General features: G+C 32.3%; 1 protein-coding gene across 1 annotated transcript in view; it reads left to right on the top strand.

The window, feature by feature from the left end:
• LOC131855598 (interference hedgehog-like) overlaps nt 1-13,517 on the top strand; it is a 54,191-nt gene extending 40,674 nt beyond the window's left edge. The window contains exons 8-16 of the mRNA XM_059206883.1: nt 1,657-1,787; nt 2,916-2,985; nt 3,322-3,431; nt 3,726-3,847; nt 4,396-4,552; nt 5,146-5,352; nt 8,192-8,438; nt 9,081-9,175; nt 10,327-13,517. Of these exons, the coding sequence (XP_059062866.1) occupies nt 1,657-1,787; nt 2,916-2,985; nt 3,322-3,431; nt 3,726-3,847; nt 4,396-4,552; nt 5,146-5,352; nt 8,192-8,438; nt 9,081-9,175; nt 10,327-10,434 (1,247 nt within the window). The 3' untranslated portion in view covers nt 10,435-13,517. The remainder of the gene's footprint in view (nt 1-1,656; nt 1,788-2,915; nt 2,986-3,321; nt 3,432-3,725; nt 3,848-4,395; nt 4,553-5,145; nt 5,353-8,191; nt 8,439-9,080; nt 9,176-10,326) is intronic.
• Nucleotides 13,518-25,050: the final 11,533 nt, after the last annotated feature.

The raw sequence follows: 25,050 nt of genomic DNA on the forward strand, positions 1-25,050 counted from the left end.
ATATTAACGTATATTCAACATGAGTATATATGGATATGTAAGTTGAAGAAGGACTGACGCAATATTCTTACCTATTCAATTCGAAAAAGGACGTCTGAAAATATTGTGGGTTCGAATATCGTACCAGCACTACCTCCCTGTCGATACTAATATTATAAATTCGACACCATGTCTATCTGTGCGTTAACACCTTTTCACTTTTGAATACGGATATGTATTATGAAGACAGACAATAATTTTGGTTCAAATATACAGAGGAAGTCGCGTGTAGTAGTATGTAGCTGGTATATTATAAAACTTATGAATTTGTATTAAATTGTAGTTTGTATTATTATAAAATCACAACATTTGTTTGAAAACAGCAGCTACTAAGATTTTTTATAATTTTTTGATTGAATCTGCATTATGAATATTGCTTCAGAATTTAAAAGAGAATGTATAAAAAAAGAAATAATTCAATAAATTTCTATGAAAGATTTGAATTCTATAGCTTATAGATAAAAAATTAAAATGATATCAAAATCTGGAATTTAACTTTAAATGAGATTAATTATATGAAATAACATAATTTAGTGAATATAATATGTTTATTTAATTATATAGTATAGTTAGTTGTTAGTTATATATACATAGTTGCAAAAAAGCATTATTTTTCTTACTCTTTTCGTGTAAGTATTGATTTAACTACTCGAAAAGAGAGAGAGAGAGAGACGAGAGATACTGTGTAATATTTTTTTTATTTACTTTGTTCCTAAAGTTTCTAAGCAATAAAGAATTATTCTTATTGATATTGATTTGTATATAAACAACAAAATTATTATATAATCACAGAGTCAGAGAGAAACACAATTACAGTGAAATAACTCAAATTGCTGTTGTTTTGTTTGTTTTGTACGCAAATAACTGTAAACGTACCCTGGACGAAATCAGAAATAATTTTATTTATTTAATAATGAAAAGTAAATTACAAAGTCAGCGCGGAGTTTGGTGAACGCAGCAGCAAACCAACAGAAGTTTGATTAACCAGCTTTCTTTCCTAGTTCTTTATATTATCTACCTACATCTAAAGAGATTAGTTTCTGTCTTCCCAGCGGTTTTAATGTTGTTACGGCTTCGTCTGTTCATAATAATTTATATGTTTATTACGTTCTGACAGTGGGTAATGGTTTTTTTTTTAAAGACAAAGCAAGGTCAATTAAATTCTTTATTTTATTCTATTGAAATTAAGAAACTAGATCGATTCGATATTATAAGTATACTAGCTGTACCCGTGGTTTCACTCGCGTGAAATATATAGCCTATATGGTATTCTGATGTATAAGCTATGTTGCTGTAAAGTGTAGTTTTTGCGTGAAAGAGTAACAAATTAATTTATTAATTTACTAAATTATTACTGTATAGTTGGCTAAAATAAAAAAATAAAGCAGGAAAAAGAGAATTTAACAGTAAAGTAGCCTTATGTGAACGATGCAGTGTTTATTTTTTTTAAATTATTTTGAAAACCCTGTGATTAGGTTTTAGGAAAGCTATAATTAGTAAATATTTTGAAGTGTTAATTTTTTTATTTTATTAACTTTATTTTTTCTTATTAGTAATTCTGATTTTTTTATTTAATATTCTATTCCTTTTTTTAAATTTATTTTGTTATTGTTGTAGATTCTGTGTTGCACATCGACCGTGCAGAGAAACGCCATGCGGGCATAGTGCAGTGTTTCGCGTGCAACCCCCTCGGTTGTGCGTACGACGGCACTCTGCTTACTGTCGTACCTATGCAGATATCTGATGAGGTAAACAATTAAGTAACCCTGGACACATAAATAACTAAACTGCTAAAAATTATTATATTGATACACGAAATAAACATTTTTACAACAACGCGAACGGAGGAATATGAATAAACTATAAGTATGCGAAATTTCATATTCCACCATTTGTGCAGTGTTCGTAAAAAGGGGTACAAAATTTTACAAAATTAATGCTAATACTTTTTTAAACTTACTCAAAAAAAATACGTTAAATCAATAAAAAAAAAAAACATTATACACGACCATATATGTATTTAAAATATATGTAATTATTATTGCTTTTTAAAAGATCATTTCGTATTTTTTATTACGGTCGAATTTCGACCACTTCTTTGAATAACTCTAAAACGCGACGTTACTAGGTGAAAGTACTAAGTAACAGATGGGTATATCTATCTGAATATATGTTTTTGTAATTAAATATACAAACAGTGCCGTAATGTGGTCTCTCCCCGCCTGGGGGCAATCCGAAATAGGCCGTCTGCTCTATTATAATTATTAGTAAAAAATATGAAATCAAATAAAGCAGGTTAATTATATAATTAAGCTGTTGCTTTAGTTGATATTAGTTCATTTTATTTATATAAAAACTAATATTTATATAGTCATGACCCCTCTGCTTACCCCTTGTTACGCCTCTGAATGCAAATTCTTGTATTATGCAGGAATTGAAGCCGTGACCATCATAAATAAATATATTATTTTATAAAATAATTTCTCATTTATGTTATCCACTGCAGTGCATGATAATCCCCTCATCAGAGGAAGTTTTGGATTAATCGAGTCGTATGCATGTATTTAAAATAGTATTCTGAGCTATTACAACAGTCACATATACGGCCTTGGTGGTGTAGCCGTTTAGCACACCGCTTTACTTTGATGGTCGCGGGTTCGATTCTTTGCACGATACAAACATTTGTATTCGTGAATAAGATTGTTTGAGTTGGTCTGGTTATTTTCTACGTGTTTATTATGTATGTATTTATAAAATATATATAGTTAAGCATATTTATCAGTTGTTGGTACCTACACATAACACAAACTCTGCTTAGTTTGTCCAGTACAGGGTTATTATTATTAGCGATGTAAATCTTTACTTTATTGTTATAGGAATATTTGGCAGAAGCTCCAAAAACACTACATTCATCTCAACATAACAAAAAACACCGAAAACGGAGACGTAAGTGATTATTGGTTTTGATCAATAAACTAACAATGGAAAATCTTACTCATTCAATTTAATGAAAATTTCAGGACATTATCATTAGGGCACATGCCATTACAACAGTAATAACAGAGTAGAGGGTAGTCAGAGACATCGTCAGTAGTCGATGTCGTGGTGAACGCAATATTTGTAAATTACTGTAATATTTTCTAAATGAGAGTTTCTAATTAATATGACGAGAGTAGTATAGAAATAAGAATTCAATAGATTTTATTTTATTATGTTAATCATATTATTTTTAATTTCTTCATTAATTAAAATTCAATTTTACATTGTATTTTCTTATTTCAGCACCTACTTTAGTGCCTCCATCTCGGCCAAATATAACGCGATTCTCCGATGACAGTGTCATACTGAGCTGGTCCCACCAAAATATTGGCTTGCCCGTCGAATTCTATAAGGTAATCACAGAAATATAAACGTCTATATAATTGTAACAGTTTGTTTTTGTTATGTCTGAAGTCATCCGAACTTCAACTGCCAATTATTGTTGCATATAGTTGTTCCACAAGGAACAATTTTGGGACCCTTGCTTACCTAGTGCTAGTACCTTGAAGCAAATTTAAGGTTATAAGGACCTGAAATTGTTGTATACAAATATTATATACGCATCAAACCACAATATTTTTGAAATGAACCAGTACAGTCGCTAAATTATGGTAATACAGAAAACTTTATATATATGTATATTTCAGATCCAATACAGAGAGGTGACAAACTCAAGTAACGGGAATGATTGGCAAACGGACAATACACGGATATCACACTTTACTCATTCGTACCAAATAGATGGACTTGTACCTAATACTTATTACAAGTAAGTTAACCTGACTTTATAAATGTCGTATCCCGTACAACAAAATATACGGTGGAACTTTTTAGTGTACGTTTAGAGAAAATTCAAGTCTTAGTCTTAATATTAATCGTCAATGTAGGGTTTAGGTACGCTATATAAAATAAAAGCACTACGTGTAGTACTTTTATTTTATATAGCGTACCTATAAGCCCTAATTTACTTCGATCTTCAAAAAAGTCACCTGTATAAAACATGATTTTTATGTAACTAGAATAAACATCCTAACTGTTCATCTGGTGCAAAGTGGTAACCGTGACCTATATAATCATGTCCCGACCGAAGTACTCCAAGGACTAAGATGTTATGCATCTCTATATTTCATTGCTATATCCCATGGAGACATTGTTTGCAAAGAAGCTTTTTTGCAGCTTGCAATGGGCTAGACTAAGGACCTTCGCAGGCGATTGTATACATAGTCTACATTTGATGAAAACGTTACAATATTTACATTTATGCATGATGGTTTCTTATTCATATGTACCCTTGTTATAACACATTATGTTTATCAGGTTTCGAGTAGCAGCGGTGTATTCAAATAAAGACAATAAGCAAGGGAAAAGCAGCAGTAAATTTTTCCTACAGAAAGGTACTTTTCAAGCACCCGCCACACCGGTACTCACAGACGTGGACCCCGTATCGCCTAATAGTGTACGACTATCATGGACGGTAAGTTTTACTATAAAGGTCAATCATATATTTTTTTGTATACAAATCGTTTATAAGTTGCATTGAAATGCAAAGAAGCTATCTCAAATTAGTAACAAACTCTTAATTGATTTTGAATAAAGGTATGGAAGTATATTTTAATTTTATTAATCCAATTCGTATTTAATATAAAAGAATGTGTAATTAATAAGATACCTCCATATTACTCCGTAACATGAGATGTTAGAAGTACCTTATTATGTCACGACTGAGCACCGTTCTCTTTGGTACAAAAAGCCAGTTTACGCGAAGTACGTAATGTTTGACTTCTTATTAACTTATCTGTTTATTTTATTGTTGATCCCTGTAGATCTTTATTTCTCATACCGGATCCATTACGGTGTAGACATAGAAAACCGAGTGATTGATCACGCGTGAATATACGTTTCGTGTAAAGGATGCTAATGGCACTTGTGTTACTAAACGAGTGCAGGCACAACAAAACGATAGAACCGGCAGCGTCCCCATCTAATGATTTTGAAACGAACCTCAGCTGATATATAATAGTAACATTTCTGTGTAGAGGTATCGTATTTTGAAACTTGTTTTACCAGTGGAACCGAGCGGGCGGCGTGATGCCGGAGGGGTTCTACGTGTGCTACCGCACGGTGTCGAGCGCGGGCGCATACGAGAAGGCGGCCGTGGGCGGCGGGCCGGGCGCTCGCACCGCGCTCGTGCCGCACCTGCTGCCCGACACCGCCTACGAGTTCAAGATCTGGGCCTACACCGCGCAGGCGCCCTCCAACTTCAGTCTCATCAAGGTACCCGACCTCGATGACCCGACCGATGTGGGGTGTCTCTTTGGAGCCATCCATTTATTACGTCACACGTTCGATGCAGAGCAGGAGGAAGGTTTTCGATAAAGTGTGACAAGAGGAGGTGTCCTAATATTCGCTACGTCACATTTGGAGGAGAGAGGAGTTTAACGCAGTGTGACAAAAGGGTGGGAGGTATACTAAATTTCGTGGCGTCACTTTTAGCTTAGGGAGGAGTGCTGTAATGTGACAAGCTAAATTTCGTTGTTTTGTAAATCTAATCTAACAATGAAAATTCGAAATTTGTACTATTAATGAAAATAGTTCAAATTTACTTGTCACTGTAGAGAGTCTCTCATAAATTTGAGCAACTGTAACAAGGACAAGTAGTATCATGCGTGTTTTCGCGCGTTTTTGTAAAATTAGACAAAAATACATAATAAGCAAATCAAACCGCGTGCACTCCTGATCGCGTATGAATTTACGTGTTAGTAACTGTAGCGAATTGTGGTAGTACTTTTGTTGCCGTGCGATTGCAGGCACTACAAAAAGATAGCAGTGGCAGCGCCACCAGGCAATATTTTTTACTATCACGAATTATAATTGATAATAATGGAATGGTGCACCCGCCTGCGCTGACGGTTTACGCTGGCGGGGCATCAGTGGAGGATGGTAAGATGAGTATGAGCTCAGGTCAATTAGCCCAACATGACAAAATCTCCACGAAGTTGTAATGATGGTTTCCAGGGGAACCGCGTGGAGGTCAACCTGACACATTGCTAGCTTCAGCTCATCAGTCCACATTACTATCCCTTTTTTCCTCCAACTGTTACATTACAGTATAAAATAAAATATTTCTATGTTCTTTATATACAGATAAAATAAAATATAAAATAATTCTTTATATACAGTATAAAATAAAATATTTCTATGTTCTTTATTTACACCTCTGTATATGAAGGACTTAGAAATATTTTATTCAATTAACTTGCTTTATGCTACGGCGCTACCTTACAAACTAACGTCTTAATAATATTAGTAGGAATTATGAAGGAATGCTAAGTTTTCTATATATAATATATATGTAACATTTTGTTGCTGCTATGTTTACATTCGACAAACAGTGTTACAATAACCCGTTGTTATATTTGAAGTCCCAGCGTACGTCTGAGACGTATTGAAGCAGTGTTTACACATGTTTGTCAACTGGAAATGCTATCTCAGATCATCCCAGTCCCACACAAGGGAACGCATTCAAGCTATTGAAGTAACATTTCTATATATTAGTCCAGCCCAGTGCTTGGGTCTTGTGGTTTTCGTTAGTAGTCTAAGTATTATGAAATTAAAAACATTAATGATATGTAGTTACAAATAAAAAAATAAATTGTAGCTAACCATCACGATCAGATTGAACAATAAAAAACATTATCAACTTACGGTGCTAAAGACAGACAAGTCACTTATAAAATTTATTTATTTTTGAATAAGTTGTTCAGGAAGAATCTGTTACTGTTGTTGATTTTTAAACAATTGGTGGTTGGTAAACAATTACAAAGGAGCTCCAAAATACCCATACTTAACTTGTGTTAACGAGATTATATATTATGTTCAGGTTAATTTATTGAAACTTTCATTTATTTTTATGACTACTATAATAACTGTATTATAGTAGTCATAAAAATAAATGAAAGTTTCATTTTTGGACATAATTTTCATCCCTTTAAAGGGATGAAAGTTCTCATATAATAGATAATGTATCTTCCATCATTGTAATCCCAGATAGGGTAGTTCAAGGCATTGTCGAATAGGCATTAAGTTTTAACAATGTAATTAAGTTTTCTGCGCACAAAAATCGAATTCTCTCAATACTTGGCGTCTTGTCACTCGTATCCAATAGTGAGGACTGACGCTCATCAAAAGGAAACGACATAAAAAAAAGAATAATTGTTGCCGTCTTGGTGAACGTGTGAACACTTGACATGCTGACATTTCGCTAAGAACATCTTGAAATGCGACAGAAGAGGAGACGGCACTAATCCCAGTCGCTATATAATATTTTACAACGAAAGCAAATACAATTTGCAAAATACGTAATGCTAACAATTGCATTTCTAGAATATAGATGGAGTTTATGTTGGAGCGTGTCTGGTTTCCTACTGCGCAATCATAATTCGTAGCTACAGCATTTTCGCTCCGAGATAATGCTGGTGTAGGAATCTGATGCTTACAAATGGATGCTTTGCAACCCAAATAATATATGTATGTAATATTTACTACGTTTCCGAGATATCAGTTTGTACCCTACTTTGGAAGATATTCACTTCTATTTACCAAAAATTATAGCATCTATAATAGTACAGTATAGCAGTGGTGGTATATGTAGTAAAACTCGAGTAATATTTATTTGCTTTTAAAGTTTTCATAATAATAACCTCGTTATAGTTGGAATTGATGAAGGGACATGCTGATGAAGTAGAGAAAAAAAGGGACGAAACGGATGAGAAACAAAATGTTTTTATATTTACAGTCTATCACGTAGGTCTTTTAAATTAGGTACTTAGTGGCGATTATAACCTATGTTATGTATTGATTTTTGTCTATGGTCTCTACTACTCAAATCTAAAACTCTTTGGTAATTTTCACTGTGTACTTCTTAATTCTTTTATTAAATCATAATAAAAAAGGCATTTTTTAACATTTTTCTTATAAAATTTTTTGGGAAACTAAAATTATAGTAACTTCAACAAAGTATTGGGGAATTTTAAGGTACAAAGTTTTTGCTTCACGTACTAATGTAATGATTCCTCATTTTAAGAAGAGTGATGAAAGAAAAATATGTTGTCAGTTGGGTAAGACGCTGCGGGACAGCGCGATGGAGGAGGCGACGCGGGTCGCTCCCGAGGAGGGAGCCCCTTCGGGGGCGGGCGCGGGGGCGGCGGCGGGGGCGGGCGCGGGGGCGGGCGCGGGCGGCGCGGGGGGCGCGGGCGGCGGCGCGGGGCTGCTGACGGGCGGCGTGCTGGGCGCGGCCGCGGTGCTGCTGCTGCTCGCAGCCACCTTCGTGCTGTGCCGCCGCGCCAGGAGGCCCACAGACAGTAACTATGCCTATCATACCTATTGTAAGCGTCAACGCCGACGTTCGAGAGCCCACCCCGCTAAATCAGTGCAATAAAAGTCCTCAAACGATAAGAAATCTCACTGAAGAACAATTTAATAAACTTGAGCCACTCCAAAACATTTCTATACGATTTATTTATTCTTTTTGTTTGTATAAAAAAAAACTAGCTGACCCGGCAAACGTTGTATTGCTATATAAATCAATGTACTAATATCGCTATTAAAACATGGGTGGAAGGGTCAAATTTTGTTTATTTTTTAATGCCGAGATAAAAGAGATAATGAAGAAACATTGTTGTTGTGTTTATTCAGTAAGTCTGAGAATAGGATATTATAAGGATAGGATAGGATATATTAATCTCCTTTATGTTTTGTGGTTAGTCCACAAAATAACACCACATTATTTTGTGGTGGACTAACTACAAAATAAAACATAAAGGAGATTAATTTAAAAATATTGTCCGCGAAATAAAAAAACAAATGAATTGGACCATCCTATTCTCAGACTTACTGAATAAACAACAAATTTCATGAGAATCGGTTTCGGAAGAGTTTTGTTGCAAACACTGTAACATGAGAATTTTATTTATTGGGTATTAAACTTTACTGTATTTTTTCAGAAGAAAAAGGATCAGTGCCTGAAAGTGGTGGTGCAAATGGATACATACCAGCGAAGGTGCCCATCACTATTACTGCCAACCCCATGCACGCCGAGGTAAAATGTTATAATGTGTAAAATAATATAATATTATAAACGCGAAAGTTTATGAGTATGGATGTATAGATGAATGGATGTTTTTTACTCTTTCGCGCAAAAACTACTTAACGGATTTTGAAAAACCTTTACAGGAATATAGCTTATAAATTAGAATGACACATAGGCTATAAAGTTCAAGCGAGTAAAACCTCAGGCACAGCTAGTGTGTATATATATTATGGTAAAATAATCTATTCTAATTTTATAAATAGTTGACCCACGCAACTTCGTCTATTGGTAATTATATAGTATCTCTTAAATAGCTATAGCTCATAAATGGCTATCCTAAAAGGCTATAAGAAACAAAAATCGGATCAGTAGCATCGAAGATTATGCCGAACATTCCAACTTACAAACTTAACCTCTTCATAATATTAGTATATCATAGATTAGATAGAGTTGTTGTATTGATCATTGTGGTTCAGATTTCATGCTGCTTGAACAATTCATAATATATTACTAGTTGTACATATACCGGGCGCTGGTCGCGTGGAATATAGCTGTGTTATTCCTTGATAATTAAGTTAAAAATATTTTTAAAATGGGTTAAGATATTTTTGATACATGACATACTACATTGTTATGTTTAAATCTATATTGTGTTTAACAAGACATTTTATCTACCATATTTGACGCAATAAAATATATTATTATTGAGTTTATCGATTACAACTAATTAGAATACGACAAATATTGATGTTTCTCTTTGGTCTATCAGTGTAGTAATTAATACTAACAGGGATGACCTAATTTTGTCCGATTGTCAAACAAAGCTAATAGTTTTCAGATATCAGTTGTGTATTTATGTACAACGATGTATTGTTGCTGTACTGTTACATTAGCATGTTATTTGATTTATCGAGGAAAACCTTATTTGCGGTTACGACGCGGGTAGAAAATAATAATGGCGGTAAAAAAACAAAAAATGAATGTATTTTAAACCAGTATTTAATTAATATTTATAGTCCTAACTTCAAGTAATATTCGTAAATTTGGTGTGACATCAGTTATTTATTTAACAGCTGGAACAATTCAAGTTACGACACAGACATACTTTTTTTATACGAAATGAAGATAACGGCAAACTAACGACACCTTTACGTCCACAGGGAGGTGATGGTGGGGTGGAAATGTCCTTTATTCACAACAATAATACCGGAAATGATGACACATTACCCCATTCTAGGAAGAACGGCCCGGCTCGACAATATGTGTGAGATGAAATAAAGACTGGGGTCAGTAACCGCCAACGAATTACGTGTTGCCACATTTCTTAAATACAATTGGTATAATAATGTGGCATATTTATAAGTAAATTGTGATAACAAAATCGTTTATACAGTGCGGGACTTGTAACAGTACAAAATTATATTTATTTAAAAAAAGTGACGTGACGCATACAAAATTTGTGTAAATTCATAGACTCTTAGATCTGAACATTACACGTCACGCGTACTATTTACAATTAATGCTAATATTTAGTTATAAGTTTTACAATTGATTTTATTTATTGTAACTGCCTCTAACTCGTAGAGATAGGTATTTGTTATAGTATATATAAGTAAAATAGATCTGACGTTCTCATGTTTCCGCTGGTATTAAGGGTGTGGTAAGCTTGTTACGCTTAGATTTATTATTTCATATATATCAGAACTAGTGCTTGGGCTTCAGTATATTTGGGGCCTTGAGCACTTTAAGGTAATGAAGCCCCGAAGACGGCAGGGGACTATTTTATTAATAATAGCAAAAAGGAATAAGGGTAGTAAGCAAAAAACTAGAACTAACTTAATGGATCTCGGGAATCTATGAGTACATCTAGAGTAAAAGAGCTCAAAGAATAGGGGGATCTGCCGATCTACTCTGGGAACTAATTCTATTTTAATGACATTGGATTTCGCACTTTGTTATTGTTTTGTCTTGAATGAATTTGAAATTAATAAATTGTAGTAACGTACAATATATTAATTTCATATTTCGTATTCAATTAAAGAACTTATTCATATTGTAATAGATTAATTCGATTTAATCTTGATTACGCTTCAAAATGACTATACGAAAATGGATTGTATTGAAATATTATATTGAATTTATACTATAGAGTAGACCTGCAGATCTTATGTGTGCATATGGAAATACGATTGCATTTTGATGTTGTGTACCTCTGGAGGTTGAGTTACAAGGTAGGGACATGTAATAACTAGTTCTATGGAATGTTTTAGGGGTGACAATGCATGAAGAGCATCACGACGATCAGTGATAATGTTAAAATATATGTGATACCTACTGTTGAAAGCTGTTTAGATTAATATTGCAAGTTTTGGAATCCTTTTGCATTACAAATTAGCGTCACATTAGATCCATCCACGGATATTGTATTTATGAGTATTATTGTTTGTATTGGTCTGGTTGGTTTTATGTATATTATGACTGTATTCAGCAAAAAAGTGCATTCAAGTATCTAGTTGTCTTCTACCCATCATAACACAAGCTCTGCTTAGGACTAGATGGCGCTATGTGGATTGTCCAGGATTTGATTGTATTATGAACTAAACTGTTTTGTAGATGCTATAACTAGCACTCTTAATTGCGTCTCAAGAGTAGGTTATATACTTATAAAATTGGATTGCACTGTAATGCATATTGAGATTAGATTGAAAAATGTACCTGCAAATGTACCGTCACCTTGTTTGCCATTTTCATTTATATAAAAACCTAAATAGAAATATTTTATACCTACACGTATAGCAAATATATTTTACATGGCAATGTACTTAAAAGTATTATAAATTATTATTGAAATGTGTTGTTCTTTGAACTTTGCGTTATCAAGTTTAAGCTCGTAACAGCTGTACGTAGAATATCTATTTAATGTATGTATGTTATAATTAACAAATAATTAATAGCTGCTATACTTTTAAAAGGTTGTGATGCCATCTATGCGTATTACATACATATAGTTTATATTATATTCCAATTTATATTTAATAAATAGAATACAGATATCGTCGGCAAAGTGCCAATACCTTAAAACTGATATTTTTGAAAAATTGGACTTTATTCGACTTAGGTATAGGGTTCAATTTCAAATGTATGTTCAGGATCTCGCAAATAAGAATTTCATATTCACTTAAATATTTCCAAGTATATAAATATTTATTATTTAAATATGTTTGTAAAATTTATATTGATATTATTATTTGGTCGACTTCGATTCTCTTAATTGGAGAAGATAATACAAGTACGAGTATTTGTGTATGTACGAAAAGACAATGGGTAAATAAGCTTATGATAAAACTGAATCTTATTAGTACTTAATTTATTGACATCGTTCAAGTTTGTATGTGTACTAGTATTCTCAGTGATAACTCATTCTGATGAATTTAAATCTAATTCAGAAGTTCATCATTGAAAATGTAACGAATAAAGATCCCAATAAACTATATCTCTCATTTCTATTCATAATACAAGATTAGCAAATGAAATATATCTTTGATACAGTTTTTATGTATTCCTTTAAAATTATTATAAAAACAGTATCCAGCGAAATCTGCTGATCTCACGTGTTTTTAGAAAAACTTTGTTAATGAGCATCGAAATTACTTTCTGAACGACTCCGTTTTAGTGTTTTGTTGTGCGTTTATGTGTTATTAAGTCACTGTATCTTAAGATTCAAGTTAATCTATCAATCACATTACATAGATTAAATTTAAAATTTGTTTTAAATCATATAAAACTTAATATTGTAATATAGAATGAAAATTTTTGTAATAATTATAACTCATATTTGTTAAAGCAAAAACGTTCGTACTACCACTACCACTACTTTACTTTTGTTCTATAAAACCTACACTTATTTTAATGTAATCTTAAAAATCGCATTTATTGCACTTGTTTATTCGGACTCATGTTCTAAGACTGACGATGAAATTAATTTAAGGTCAATAAAGATATTGTGTATCAGTATACTTAATTAGGTATGAATGTACGACGTGAAATATTATTTTCATTGAATTTTATTAAAAATAGACTGATTTTATAATGGTTTTTATTTGTTTTTTATTTATAATGATGCGGCATTGTACATATTTATATAAAAATACTATTACTTTGACATAAAAATCAAATATATTACGATTATCTCGAAATTTAATGTCGGTCATAGTTGAATTGCGAATAGGCTTCTTTTGCGAAGTTCTTACTTTTTATTTTAGTGAATTATGTTCATCTGTATGAAGTATTTCTTAAATAGATGCCTTATATATATTATGTGTAATTCAAACTGTATGAAATTGTAGCAAAAAATATTTTGTATATTTTTTGCATATTTTTCGACTTTTACTATATTTTTTTTTTATAATCATACATTACAAAATTTACTACTTAAAAAAGTACAAGAAATTGTATAGACAACATATTTACATACATATCTGACACTTCCAATATTTGTATATTAATTGTATGTTGAAAATTACGAATTATTAAAATAACCAATACGTCTGAAGAAAATATAGGATTTAAATAAATAATTTGGAAACAAAAATGTATTTTATTTGACTTTTACTATATCAATTATATAACCTGTTATTTTTTAAATTTGTGTTCATAATTGCAATAATATTTTATAACTATTTACGGGAATTGAAAAGACAACTTTCTAATATTGTCCATTCTAGTACTGGAACTTGACTTTGCATTATTTATTGTCATTTTACATCCACTTATTCTGTGCCTCTTGTGTTTCTAGAAGTGGTTTTAAATATGGTATTCCTGCCCAGTAATGTTATCCGAGGCTGTGTGAAATATGAATTTTTTTCTTAGTATTTTATTCTAATTACCAGGGTTGTATGAGCTAAAGTAGCGTATCCAACTATAAAGTGACGTGATTATTGGCAAATGCAGTTTCTATCCTTTTTATTATATTTTCTCTCTCATATCTGATCCAGGTGCGACAGAGACCATCAATGGTAAAGTGCGACAGAGAATAGTGCTATTATGCACTAGGCTCACATAAATCCAAAGAGTTCTCCAGAGGTGGTGATCCAATATAGTAGTAATTTGTGGGTGTTGCTTATTCATAAAATTGGTTATGACAACGACATTGGTACCTAACTTATTAAAAATATCTGAAATATCATAAAAAACTTGTCACTATAAACATTTCAGTTTACTTTTCATACTAAGATTGACAAAACATGGATAAAATAGCATCGTAATTGTGATTATATTTTTTACGTACATATTGCCTTGTGTCCATACAGTAACTACGATCGATTGGGTATTATGTATTCTGAAAGCTACGTATAAACCCACCTGCGTTTTCTTCAATATATTTCAGTAGCTATGTCCATAAATCTATTAATGATTTTAAAAATGTCGTCCGGCCTGGATTTTGTAAATAGTCTAAATTAGTCGATTGATTGTTTCTTAAAAATTATTATATCTAACGCGTATATAGCGCTCAATGAAATACTTTTGTCAATATAATTATAAAGAGTAAATACATACATCGGTAATTAATTACAATTTAATATTTATAACGTAACTCTAGGTGACCGTTTAAACTCTTTGAGAATAGATTTAATTACACTTATCTATTCCTAAACGTCATATTATAACCATAAATACTGGATTAACATCGCTAAACGGTAACTCTTTTTCATACAGCCCCTGGTTTTAGTACACAATCCGACACTTAAATAGATATTATTAATTAATATTTTTTTTGTATTCATGTAACATGATTACCACATGGTAATCGGTAGTATGTAATATTATGACTTATTTTCTCTTATTAATTGTTTAACCAGTTGTTGTATATTGAATGTTTTTTCTATTTTATTACTTCATTGAATTAGTGCTAATCGGTGGTTTGTATTCACACACTTAAATTGTAAGTAAGAATAAATTATTTAAAAGAGCAACACACAAGTTTCTTGCTTGTTCTTCTTGTGATGAGACAGCATTCCGAATGAGCGGTAGATAAAAAAAAATGTTATGACTATTCAAAAGTGCTTCAATGTAAGTTTATTTGAATAAATGATTTTCTATTTCTATTTCTATGTTATCTGTGGTTATAGTGTTTATTGGTGAATTCACAGAAAACCTTTCTTTCCAAAAAAAGATTTTGTTTATACTGCATTTAACAATGTAATAAAGATTTTTATAAGCTAAATGAATAAATAAATGTATAAGTAAGCATCTACAAATTATTTTATTAAAACAAATTTGTTAAACACATTTCGTGTTTCACATTTTATTCAAGTTAAAAAGATGTTATTTTTCGTAATACTTAAATAATTTTACAGCCATTATTTTTATACAAAACGTTTAAAAACAAGAACCAGAATGGTAGGTGAGAACCTAAATATCTTTTAATAATTTCATAAACAGGTGTTAGGGTTATTTTAAAATTGTATTGCAACGTAATACTCGGAATATTTCGTATATTCTTTTGTTTATGCTCATAATAATGAGCAAGTTTACCGTAATTATACCTAGTCTTTAGGAATGGCATCGCTTGCGAGATAACCCGTTTCAGTACAGTATGTAGAGTTTAAGGGTAAGGGGATTGTTAGTAATGATGACTAACTATCTTGTTGTTAGTAATGTCACGTGGTTTCCTCTGGAAACCGTTATGATAAAATCCTGGTGAATTTACTATGGGCTAACTGCACTCGTGTTCAACTTATTGTTATTATTATTATAACATTACCTCTTACCGTCACTTTGTTGTCAGTTACAGAAATAATCTCTTTATAATCTGTAGACCTGAAAATAGAGTTAATCATTCCATGCTAGATTTAACAGCATGCATAAAAGCATATTATATAAGTTAATTAACGTTGCGTTTTAAAATATGGATGTCACGCGCCATTAAACGGGAACGGTAATAAGGTAAAATTTAATAATGAAGCAAAGAATCAATAGTGACGGGACTGATTTTTGTAGTCGGATTTCTGAATCGGAAAAGGTTCTGAATCTATGGAATTCTGTAGATGTTTATAAATCAACTATTTTTGTACCTTTTGTACTCTTGAACGAGTGCTGCTTGTAGGAACTGGCTGTTCTAATCACTACGACTGATTGAATCTTATTGTCTATTTATATTTGACCCTAATAAATTAGTGCTAGTTGGTAGTTTGTATTCACACGTTTCGACTTAAAAATGTAAACGATTATTTAAAAGAGCAAGAGACAGTTTCTTGCTCGTTTTTCTTATGATGAGACAACTTTCCGAATGAGCGGTAGACTAAAAACACTGTGATGACCATTCAAAAGAGCATAAATTAAGTTTATTCGAATAAAGGATTTTTATCCTATTCTATTCTTTGTATGAAATTTGACGTGATGAAGAGAAATGGTGACCAATGATAAGAACAATTGTCACCACTTCTCTTCACCACACAAATACAAGAACATAGATATATTGATTAAACTAACATTTTCATGCTATTATTTATCAAACAGTCTTTATTATTCCTATATTTTCTGTCATCTCATGCAGGGGGAGGCCGTTAAAAAGAAAATTGAGTAAAAATATAACACCTTTGTCATTCTCAATGGAATAAATTGAACAAAAAAATGTTCGGGAGAGCTCTTTGTGTGCATCTGAAACTTTGTAATTTTTTAAATATCTATTCGGACCTCGGGTCACGGGTATTTAAGAAATTCCTGTGTGTATTGTGTTTAAGAAGAAAAAAGAAATAGAACCAGCAATATTGTTAGCGTTCATTAAATTATATCGCCTGATAAGATTTTATATTTTTAAGAATTGCTCGCGGCGGGATTATGTAGGCATTGTCTTTTCATATCTTATTTAAACACGTTTTGTTTCATAACAATGTATTTTCTTCGAACATTCAAAGCGAGTATAGTACGAAAGAAAAAGTGAAGTGAAATTATTTGCTATTCAAACATTCAAGGAACAATTGAGAGCGACAAAGCGCCTCCACTAGACGTGTATTACTTTGAATTTCGTATTTGACTGCGTCATGTTTTTTAAAATACTGTTGATTTATGTTAAACGTATTCATAGCAATTAGAGGGGACGCTAATTTCCATTAGGAAGTCTCGTTGTGTAGAATAATGAAACTCTTAGTCGGCGTTCCGGTCAATTAGTCGCGACACGTAGGTACCTACCTAGTCGGATAATTAAAATAAGGGAACATAAAGCTAATATATTTATATGTATCTACAAATACAGGGGAAATAATCACTTAACAAAAGGGTGTAATTATTAAGGTGCTTTCCGCTCGGTTAACTGATTGCTTTCATTTTGCTGAAAGAAAAGTTCGGTCGGGGAAACGTTATTGTGGGAATTTATTCACGACCTATTCATTGCGGTGCCATAATTTAAAATTCTAATAACTAAATTACGAGCCTTTTGCTGTACACGAGAATAGATGATCTTACAACATTAATAGCTGTTAACTGCGACATCGCCTGCTAAAACGAGAACGTTATTGTTTTCCAAAGTTTTAGGTTGGGTGCAATATTCCAAAACTGCTCCATACCTATATGTATTATATCCATCATCAACTGACTCCAAAACAGAAATGAGGAGATGATTCTTTCTCTTTTTATGTATTTAGTGTTATCTTCGGTTTTGATACAGAATTAGATTATTATTTTTGCAACTAGTATAGTTTACACTTGTCGATCGCATACAAAATTGAATTTAGTGAATTAGATTTTTGTTGTTTATGGAACAGGAATGTCAGAAAAGCTGGACGGGCCTCCTGATGGTAAGTCACAACTGTCGCATATATATATATATATTGACAGCTGCTGGGATATCACGTCATAATATGATGCCTGTACCGGTCATGCTTAATTATTCCAGAGGACTAAATATGTCATACTGCCATAGCTCACCCTCTGTTCGCATCTCAGTTTACAAAAGAGCTGCTTGTCTTCTTTGTAAGCTGTGATAGAAAGTACTGTGGCAGGTTGAAATGGGCGAGACAGAGGTACTATTTAGATGACTTTGTACAAAGTCGACCTCTGACTCTACCGCTGACACAGAATATAAAGCAGATAGAACAAGTATCTATGTTCTCGAGTGGATACGCCGCGAGGTTAAAAAAGATTTTTTTAATCGATAATGATACAAATGGACTTATGACATGCCGCTATTTTTACTGACATATGGAACTTTGAAACTGGATATGACTATCCAGTTTCAAAGTTCAATGATGACTCATTGATGATAGATTTCAATCATAGCAACAAACGAAGGCGTGTGAAGGTAGACGAATATGTCTGCCCTTAAAAGATTTTATTTACCATTACTGCTGTTCTTCAGGTTATGTGTTCATTGTTGATATATTATCGAAATATCAGGAACTCAATAAAAATAAATAAAACGTGGTAGGATCCCGTGCTTTTTTAAATTATACATGTATATAATAACTGTGTCAAATTTAAAACAGTATATTGATAGTCATATTCATATTTGTGCTGATAAACGTGAATACTGCATAATGATTTTAATTACTTTTAAATCGTAAATACCTACCGCCATGTTACAAACTCATCAAGTCATAGACAAGAAGACATCCTCGCGTTTTGCTGTAATGTCAGACCTAATAAAATATTTAATATAGATATAAAATAGATGTTCAAAATATCTCAATTTGTGTGAAAACAAACTATTTGACTAAAACTTGTTTTGATATTACAGAAGTTATTTGTTGATTACAAACTCACTAAAATTCAGTATTTAGAAATTATTTAGTATTTGTGTAGACACGGTACCCACTTACTCTTTGTATTGATTAATTTTTAATCGACATTATATCTATGATATAATAAGGAAATATTTTATTATTTTATGGATTTAATGGATGGACTCAAACTTGTTGATTTTCGATAAACTTTTCATATTATGGAAAAACGTATTTCTATTTCTAAAAAGTTTTCATACTATTCCTATAAAGAAAGAGAGCGAATAAGTGAGGATACATTATTCGAGAGTGATGTAGACCATATACCTATTATGTTATTGTATCTATATTTATAAAACTCACAAAGTTATGAGCACTCGCGAGAAGTTGCAGCTGCAGTTTATTAATATTTCAGTATTGTTATTGCTATTGGTTGAAGGTTATAATAAAATTATACGAATATTTATGGAATACTCGCTTAATAATAATAAAGAAAAGATATCTACCTAATAGAAACATTATTAACCTGTTAAAATTTTTTTTGTTTTTCAAGCCCTAAAAGGGCTTGAAAAATTGCGAATTTATAAAATATTAGCGATCTCGAAACTCATTGGAATTTTAGGTTAGGCAAACGGTTTTCTGGGAAAAGTTGTGATTAAATAAGGTAAGAAAAATATTTCTCACTTGATGAATTAGGAAATTATCTGTTGGTTTCTGGGAATAGTCATAAATATGGAAGTATGTAAAAAAAAGAAAAATCTTTGTTAAAGGTATTAGCATAGAACAAGTAGGCAGTTGATTTGAAAACACGCAAAGTATCTACATCAACTAATCACTTGTCAGATCGTATTTATTTTATTAGTATTGGGAAATAGGCATAGAGAAAAAAAACGCGGGAAACATTAAGAACGCGTAGAAGAGAGAGGGGACATGTAAATGAAACTGAGTTAATTATTTAAAAATAGAATAAGTAATGTTGCGCGATTATAAATGATAATTTTCACAGTTACTCAGCGCCCACGTTTAACAAGGATTTCAGACAAAAATACTTTTAGATAAGAGCTTTCTTAGTTTGTAATGATAACATATACATATTTTAAGGCGTCTACATTACAACCTAAAGAAAGCTTTTGTCTATATATATTCATTTGGTGTTTTTTTATGCATGATGGATAAGAGTGTACGCTAACGGGGCCCCAGTGTAAGATGATAGGATAACGATGAAGCCTGATCAAAAATTAAAGGGGAACAGTGTGGAGGTCAACCTGACATAGTACATAACTAGTTCACGAGAGAGTAATATCCCTTGTTTAATAATGTCATAAAAGAACAAAAATATTTTTACTACTTACAATAAATCAATGGATACTGACGGGATTCCAAGATTGACTAACTGACCCATCCCAGGCGGATGCACTATTTCATATTCATACTTAAAAAAAAAAGTGGTCCAAGTGGTGTTAAGTAGGATATCCGATTAATGTCAAATTGTATTTAAAAAATCTAATTATGTTTTCTAATTTTGAATAATAACTAACGGCCTAGGCGGTCTAGCGGATTCAGCACATCGTCTTATTAGTAGGTACTGGTCGCAGGTTCTGTATAGGTATATTATGTATGTATTTATAAATATATTATGTGTTTATCCTGAGACTAAAATGGAGCTGTTTGGTAATATATTATTAAATTAAATGCAATAATACAATATAAATTACTTTCTTCAATATGGATTAATGTATCCATGTCAATTATCCAACTCATAATAGTTAATAGAAAACGTACATATCTCCTCGTTAATCTATTTGAACATAGTTATTTACACCCGAAGAAAGTTGGATCTCATAAATTAAGTACGGACTAAGTTGGAGCTCGTAAATCTGAGGGCCCCGCCCCCCGCCGCTCTTGTCTCCTGTGACAAACCGATGAGTATGGTGGCAAGGCTACTATTTGTACAGGACTGTGCCTATATGTATTTAATATTTAGAATGATATAAACAGTCAACAGAATCAATCAATACATCTTTTGCTTCATTGCATCTGGTAGACTGTAAAAATTCGTCTGCGTTTATACCTTAGTCTCACCTACATCCGTCGCTAAACAGCTTCCTTTGTAAGCTGTGTTTAAGTTGTAATAGGGTGCAAATTATGCAGTGAAATCTTACATGAGGAATGTCATCTTATACCATTTTAGAGAAATGGTATAGCAGGAGTGCTATCGCTGGTGATACTTATAACGTGATGTAGGATGATCTAGCGGTTCGATTCCTCGCACTGTACAAATATTTGTATTCATGAATCATGAGTATGATTGTTTGTGCTGGTCTTGTAAGGCCTGCTCTGATAACTATGACTGATTTATTTTATTCAAATAACTATTTATTTACTCTCGTGATTTTGCTATTTCGCAGATTATATACACAAAATATTTCTTTCAATTATTGTCCATAGTAGAAGCTCTAGACAGTGCCGTGTAAATTATTCTTAGTTGTTATTATTGCTATTAATGTTAATGAAAGAAGAAAATTTTTAAAAAATAAAAGAGAAGTACTTGACTCTATTATATATAGTCGATTACTGTTAATTGTATTATCAAATTAACGTATTCGAATTAATAATTAGATTAAATGTATATCCCCGTCTTGAAACATTAAATTGAGAAGTAAAGAGCAGAGGTTATTTTGAACGCTCTCAGCAACGTCTTCTTCTCTCCAATTCTGCAACCCTTGTGACTCCATCGCTGCCAGTGTAGATCTTGATGACGCGTGCTAACGGCCAGAGTAGATGCGGTTGTACCTTCTCCTGGGGACTAGTGTATCTACAGCCAATTGTTTTGTAGAGACAGTCCATTTACTTTTCAGAGGATTGTGATACCTTTGTGATGTTAAATTCACTTCAATTTAATTTAAACCTTAAAAGCATATTAATTGTGTCCGGAAATGACGGTAAAGTGTGTTCAATACGAGCCCGCGATCCGAGTTAGCGGTACAGTACACAAAACAGTTTGGTTTTAAAGTCAAACCACAGAATTATACATTGCCTGTTGGTTACCAACTGAACGTAAGTCGTTGAATAAGTTTCTACTTCTAAATAGTATATTAGTTCCGTTTATATTTAGATATCTCGTATTAATAATAAATTTATAACTATCTTACTAATATTGCAAACGCGGAAGTTTGTGCATTTATGGATGTTTGTTACTTTTCACGTAAAAACTACTGACTGACTTGATTTGAATGAAACTTACAGTAATATATCTATACGTTAGAATAACATATAAGCTATAAATTTAAGGATTTTAATAATTTATATAACTTTACAGTAATATAACTTATACATTAGAATAACACACAATTTCACGAGAATGAAACGCGGGCACAGCTAGTTATCTTATAACTTACAAATTTCTGAAAATGTTTCATGATTTATATATTTTTTTATAATTTGACGCGGTTATTATTTATACGTAAAATTAGGACATTTATTGTTTTTGAGATCTCGATATTTCGGTACTGTTACAACCACCATGATCACGGGTAAACTAAAGAGCAGGGGGTAAAGGGCATAAATAAAATTGTATTTCTGCATTCCAACATCTCAGGACAATTCCCAAAGTGTCATCTAGTCCTAAACTAAGCGTTGCTTGTGCAATGGGTACAAGACAACTGATAAAAATACTAGATTTTTTGTTTTATATATACATATAGTATAATATACATAGAAAGCACCCAGATCGATACATACAAATTTGTGTACCGTGCGAGGAATTGAACCTTGGATCATTAGAAGTAAGGGGGTATGCTAAGCCACTAGATCACCGAGGCCGTCGAGTAAGTTAAGTAAATGCTAGGTATTGCCTCATTTTAAAATGATTAGTTATATCGTTAAAGAGTGTAAGTAGAACAAACAAATTCACTTTGCTATTTACAATATTAAAATAATAGGCCTCTCGCGCTGAGGGCGTAATGTAATATTAATGGACTACTATATTTTCATTAGTCAGTTATATAAGCAAATCCTATTAAGACTAATAAAGCCGAGTGTTTAGACCCCTATACAGGAACAAAATTTTCTATTTTACTGTTTTTGCTAAGTGGTTTTCTTAGTTATATATATCATAATGTATATTAATTGGCAATAATATGCTTTCAAGAACTATCGTTATAATAATAATATAAATAGTATTTCAGGACAATTCACACAGCGTGATCTACACCTAAATTAAGGTAGCTAAAGCTTGTGTTATGGGTACTAGGCAACAGGTACGAATACATAGATTCTACATTTTTTTCGTAAATACATACATATTACACATAGAAAACACCCAGAGTTATACACACAATCATATTCTTGAATACAAATGTATGTACCATCAGAGGAATCGAACCCTCGACTATTGGAAGTAAGGCGGTATGATAAACCGCTAGACCACCGAAGCCGTCAATATAATGATGACGATGATGATAGGTGTCCACATCGTCATGATGGGCTAAGTAATCTGATTTGTTATTTCGATATATAGGCTTCGATCGGTCTAGCGATTTAGCACAACTAATTTTGATAGGTACGAGTTCGATTCTCGCACGACACAAACTGGCATACCATATATCAGTTTGTGTCGTGCGAGAATGGAATGGTGCTCCCACTTGCACAAATTATTTATTGTCATATGATGCCTATAATGAAACTCATGCGTTGCCATCCGTACTAAGATGTTTTGTTGTTTAAAATTTTGATTCATAAATGTCGTGCAATTTGCACAATGTACAATAAGTACGCAAGGAAGAGTTTCCGTTTTAAGTATGTGTAATTTAAATCCAAATCTTACGGCACTAACGACGCATGTGTTACATCTTTGAAAACTTTCCTTGATGACAGTTTTGATGTTTGCTACCGGCATTAGTGTTATCTTGCCTTGTTGTCTCACCATTATATTATACTGGATTTATCCTGCAGCAATGCCCGGGTGGAATAATTTTTTATCGTGTGGATAAATCTTTAATAGACTTATCCCTGTCATAGGAAAGACGAAGGACTGGTAAGAATTAATTAGTTTTATTACAAACATAATAATAATCAACTGAGAAATCCATAATACGGGGAGTATTGTGTTATGTATTTTTCAAACACCTTTTTTATGTGAAATAATATACTTAATTGTGTTGCTCTGAAAAGAGATTATATTTATTACAAACAATTGTCTTAACAAGTATAACAGCGCATTACTAATAGTATCAATTTTAAATAACTCACCTGAAAAGAGAAACAACATTTAACGCTATTACTTCACAAAATTATCAACTCAAATTATAAACAATTATACACGTATTATTCAGCAAAAAAACTGTTAGAAACATCTAGAAACTTCCTCGACAAATGACGTACGTCATTCTGACGTTTAAATTTAATTCACCTACAAATGCGCGCCAAATTCAAATAATGAATGTCAATGACTTTCATTTACATCTCCCCCCTTAGAGAAATTTATATTTCAATACAATCTAGTGCTGGAACAAGTTTTGTTATATGAAAGAGATTTGATTCACATTTCTTATGTCCTGTGTTTATTTTGTAAATTGAATTAGACAGCTTTTCTAAAATTCTGTATGGCCCAATTTTTAATTCGTTTAATTTTTTTCTGTTTAATCGATTTCCATTTTCAACATATCTCTGTATTTATATCTCTTTATGTATTAACTTGTATTCCAATAATAATATAATATACTACAGCAGTATACCATTATATTATAGTTATTTCATTCTATTCTATTAGAACTTGAATGCGAGTTCGCTAATCAGGGGCTAATTAGCTAAGTGGGGTTGTTATTGGTTCAGGTAGGCTTTTGTTTCCGTATTGATTGCAGTTAAATTCAATACGTGATGTAAATTGTTAAGCAAGGTTATAGTTGAGGTATCTGTAGGTGGAGTCGCAATTTCGTCGCCGAACAATCAACACTAAGCTTACAACCTATAACCAACCCCTATTCAATGCCTGATGATGCCTCATTCAGAGGCGATGCACGTGTCACAATATGGAAGTAGATTCAATAACAGTCGGAATTCGATCACCAATAGATAAAGCCGTAGGCTTCCAGCGGTGGTTAGGTTTATGAATGAATATTTGAGGTCTCACACACGCTGATGGTAGTAGATTTAAACGAAGTAAATCTT

The sequence above is a fragment of the Achroia grisella genome, unplaced genomic scaffold (genome assembly GCF_030625045.1).
Source record: "Achroia grisella isolate CSIRO2021 unplaced genomic scaffold, CSIRO_AGI_Agris_v1 utg146, whole genome shotgun sequence".
NCBI classification, from domain to species: Eukaryota; Metazoa; Arthropoda; class Insecta; order Lepidoptera; family Pyralidae; genus Achroia; species Achroia grisella.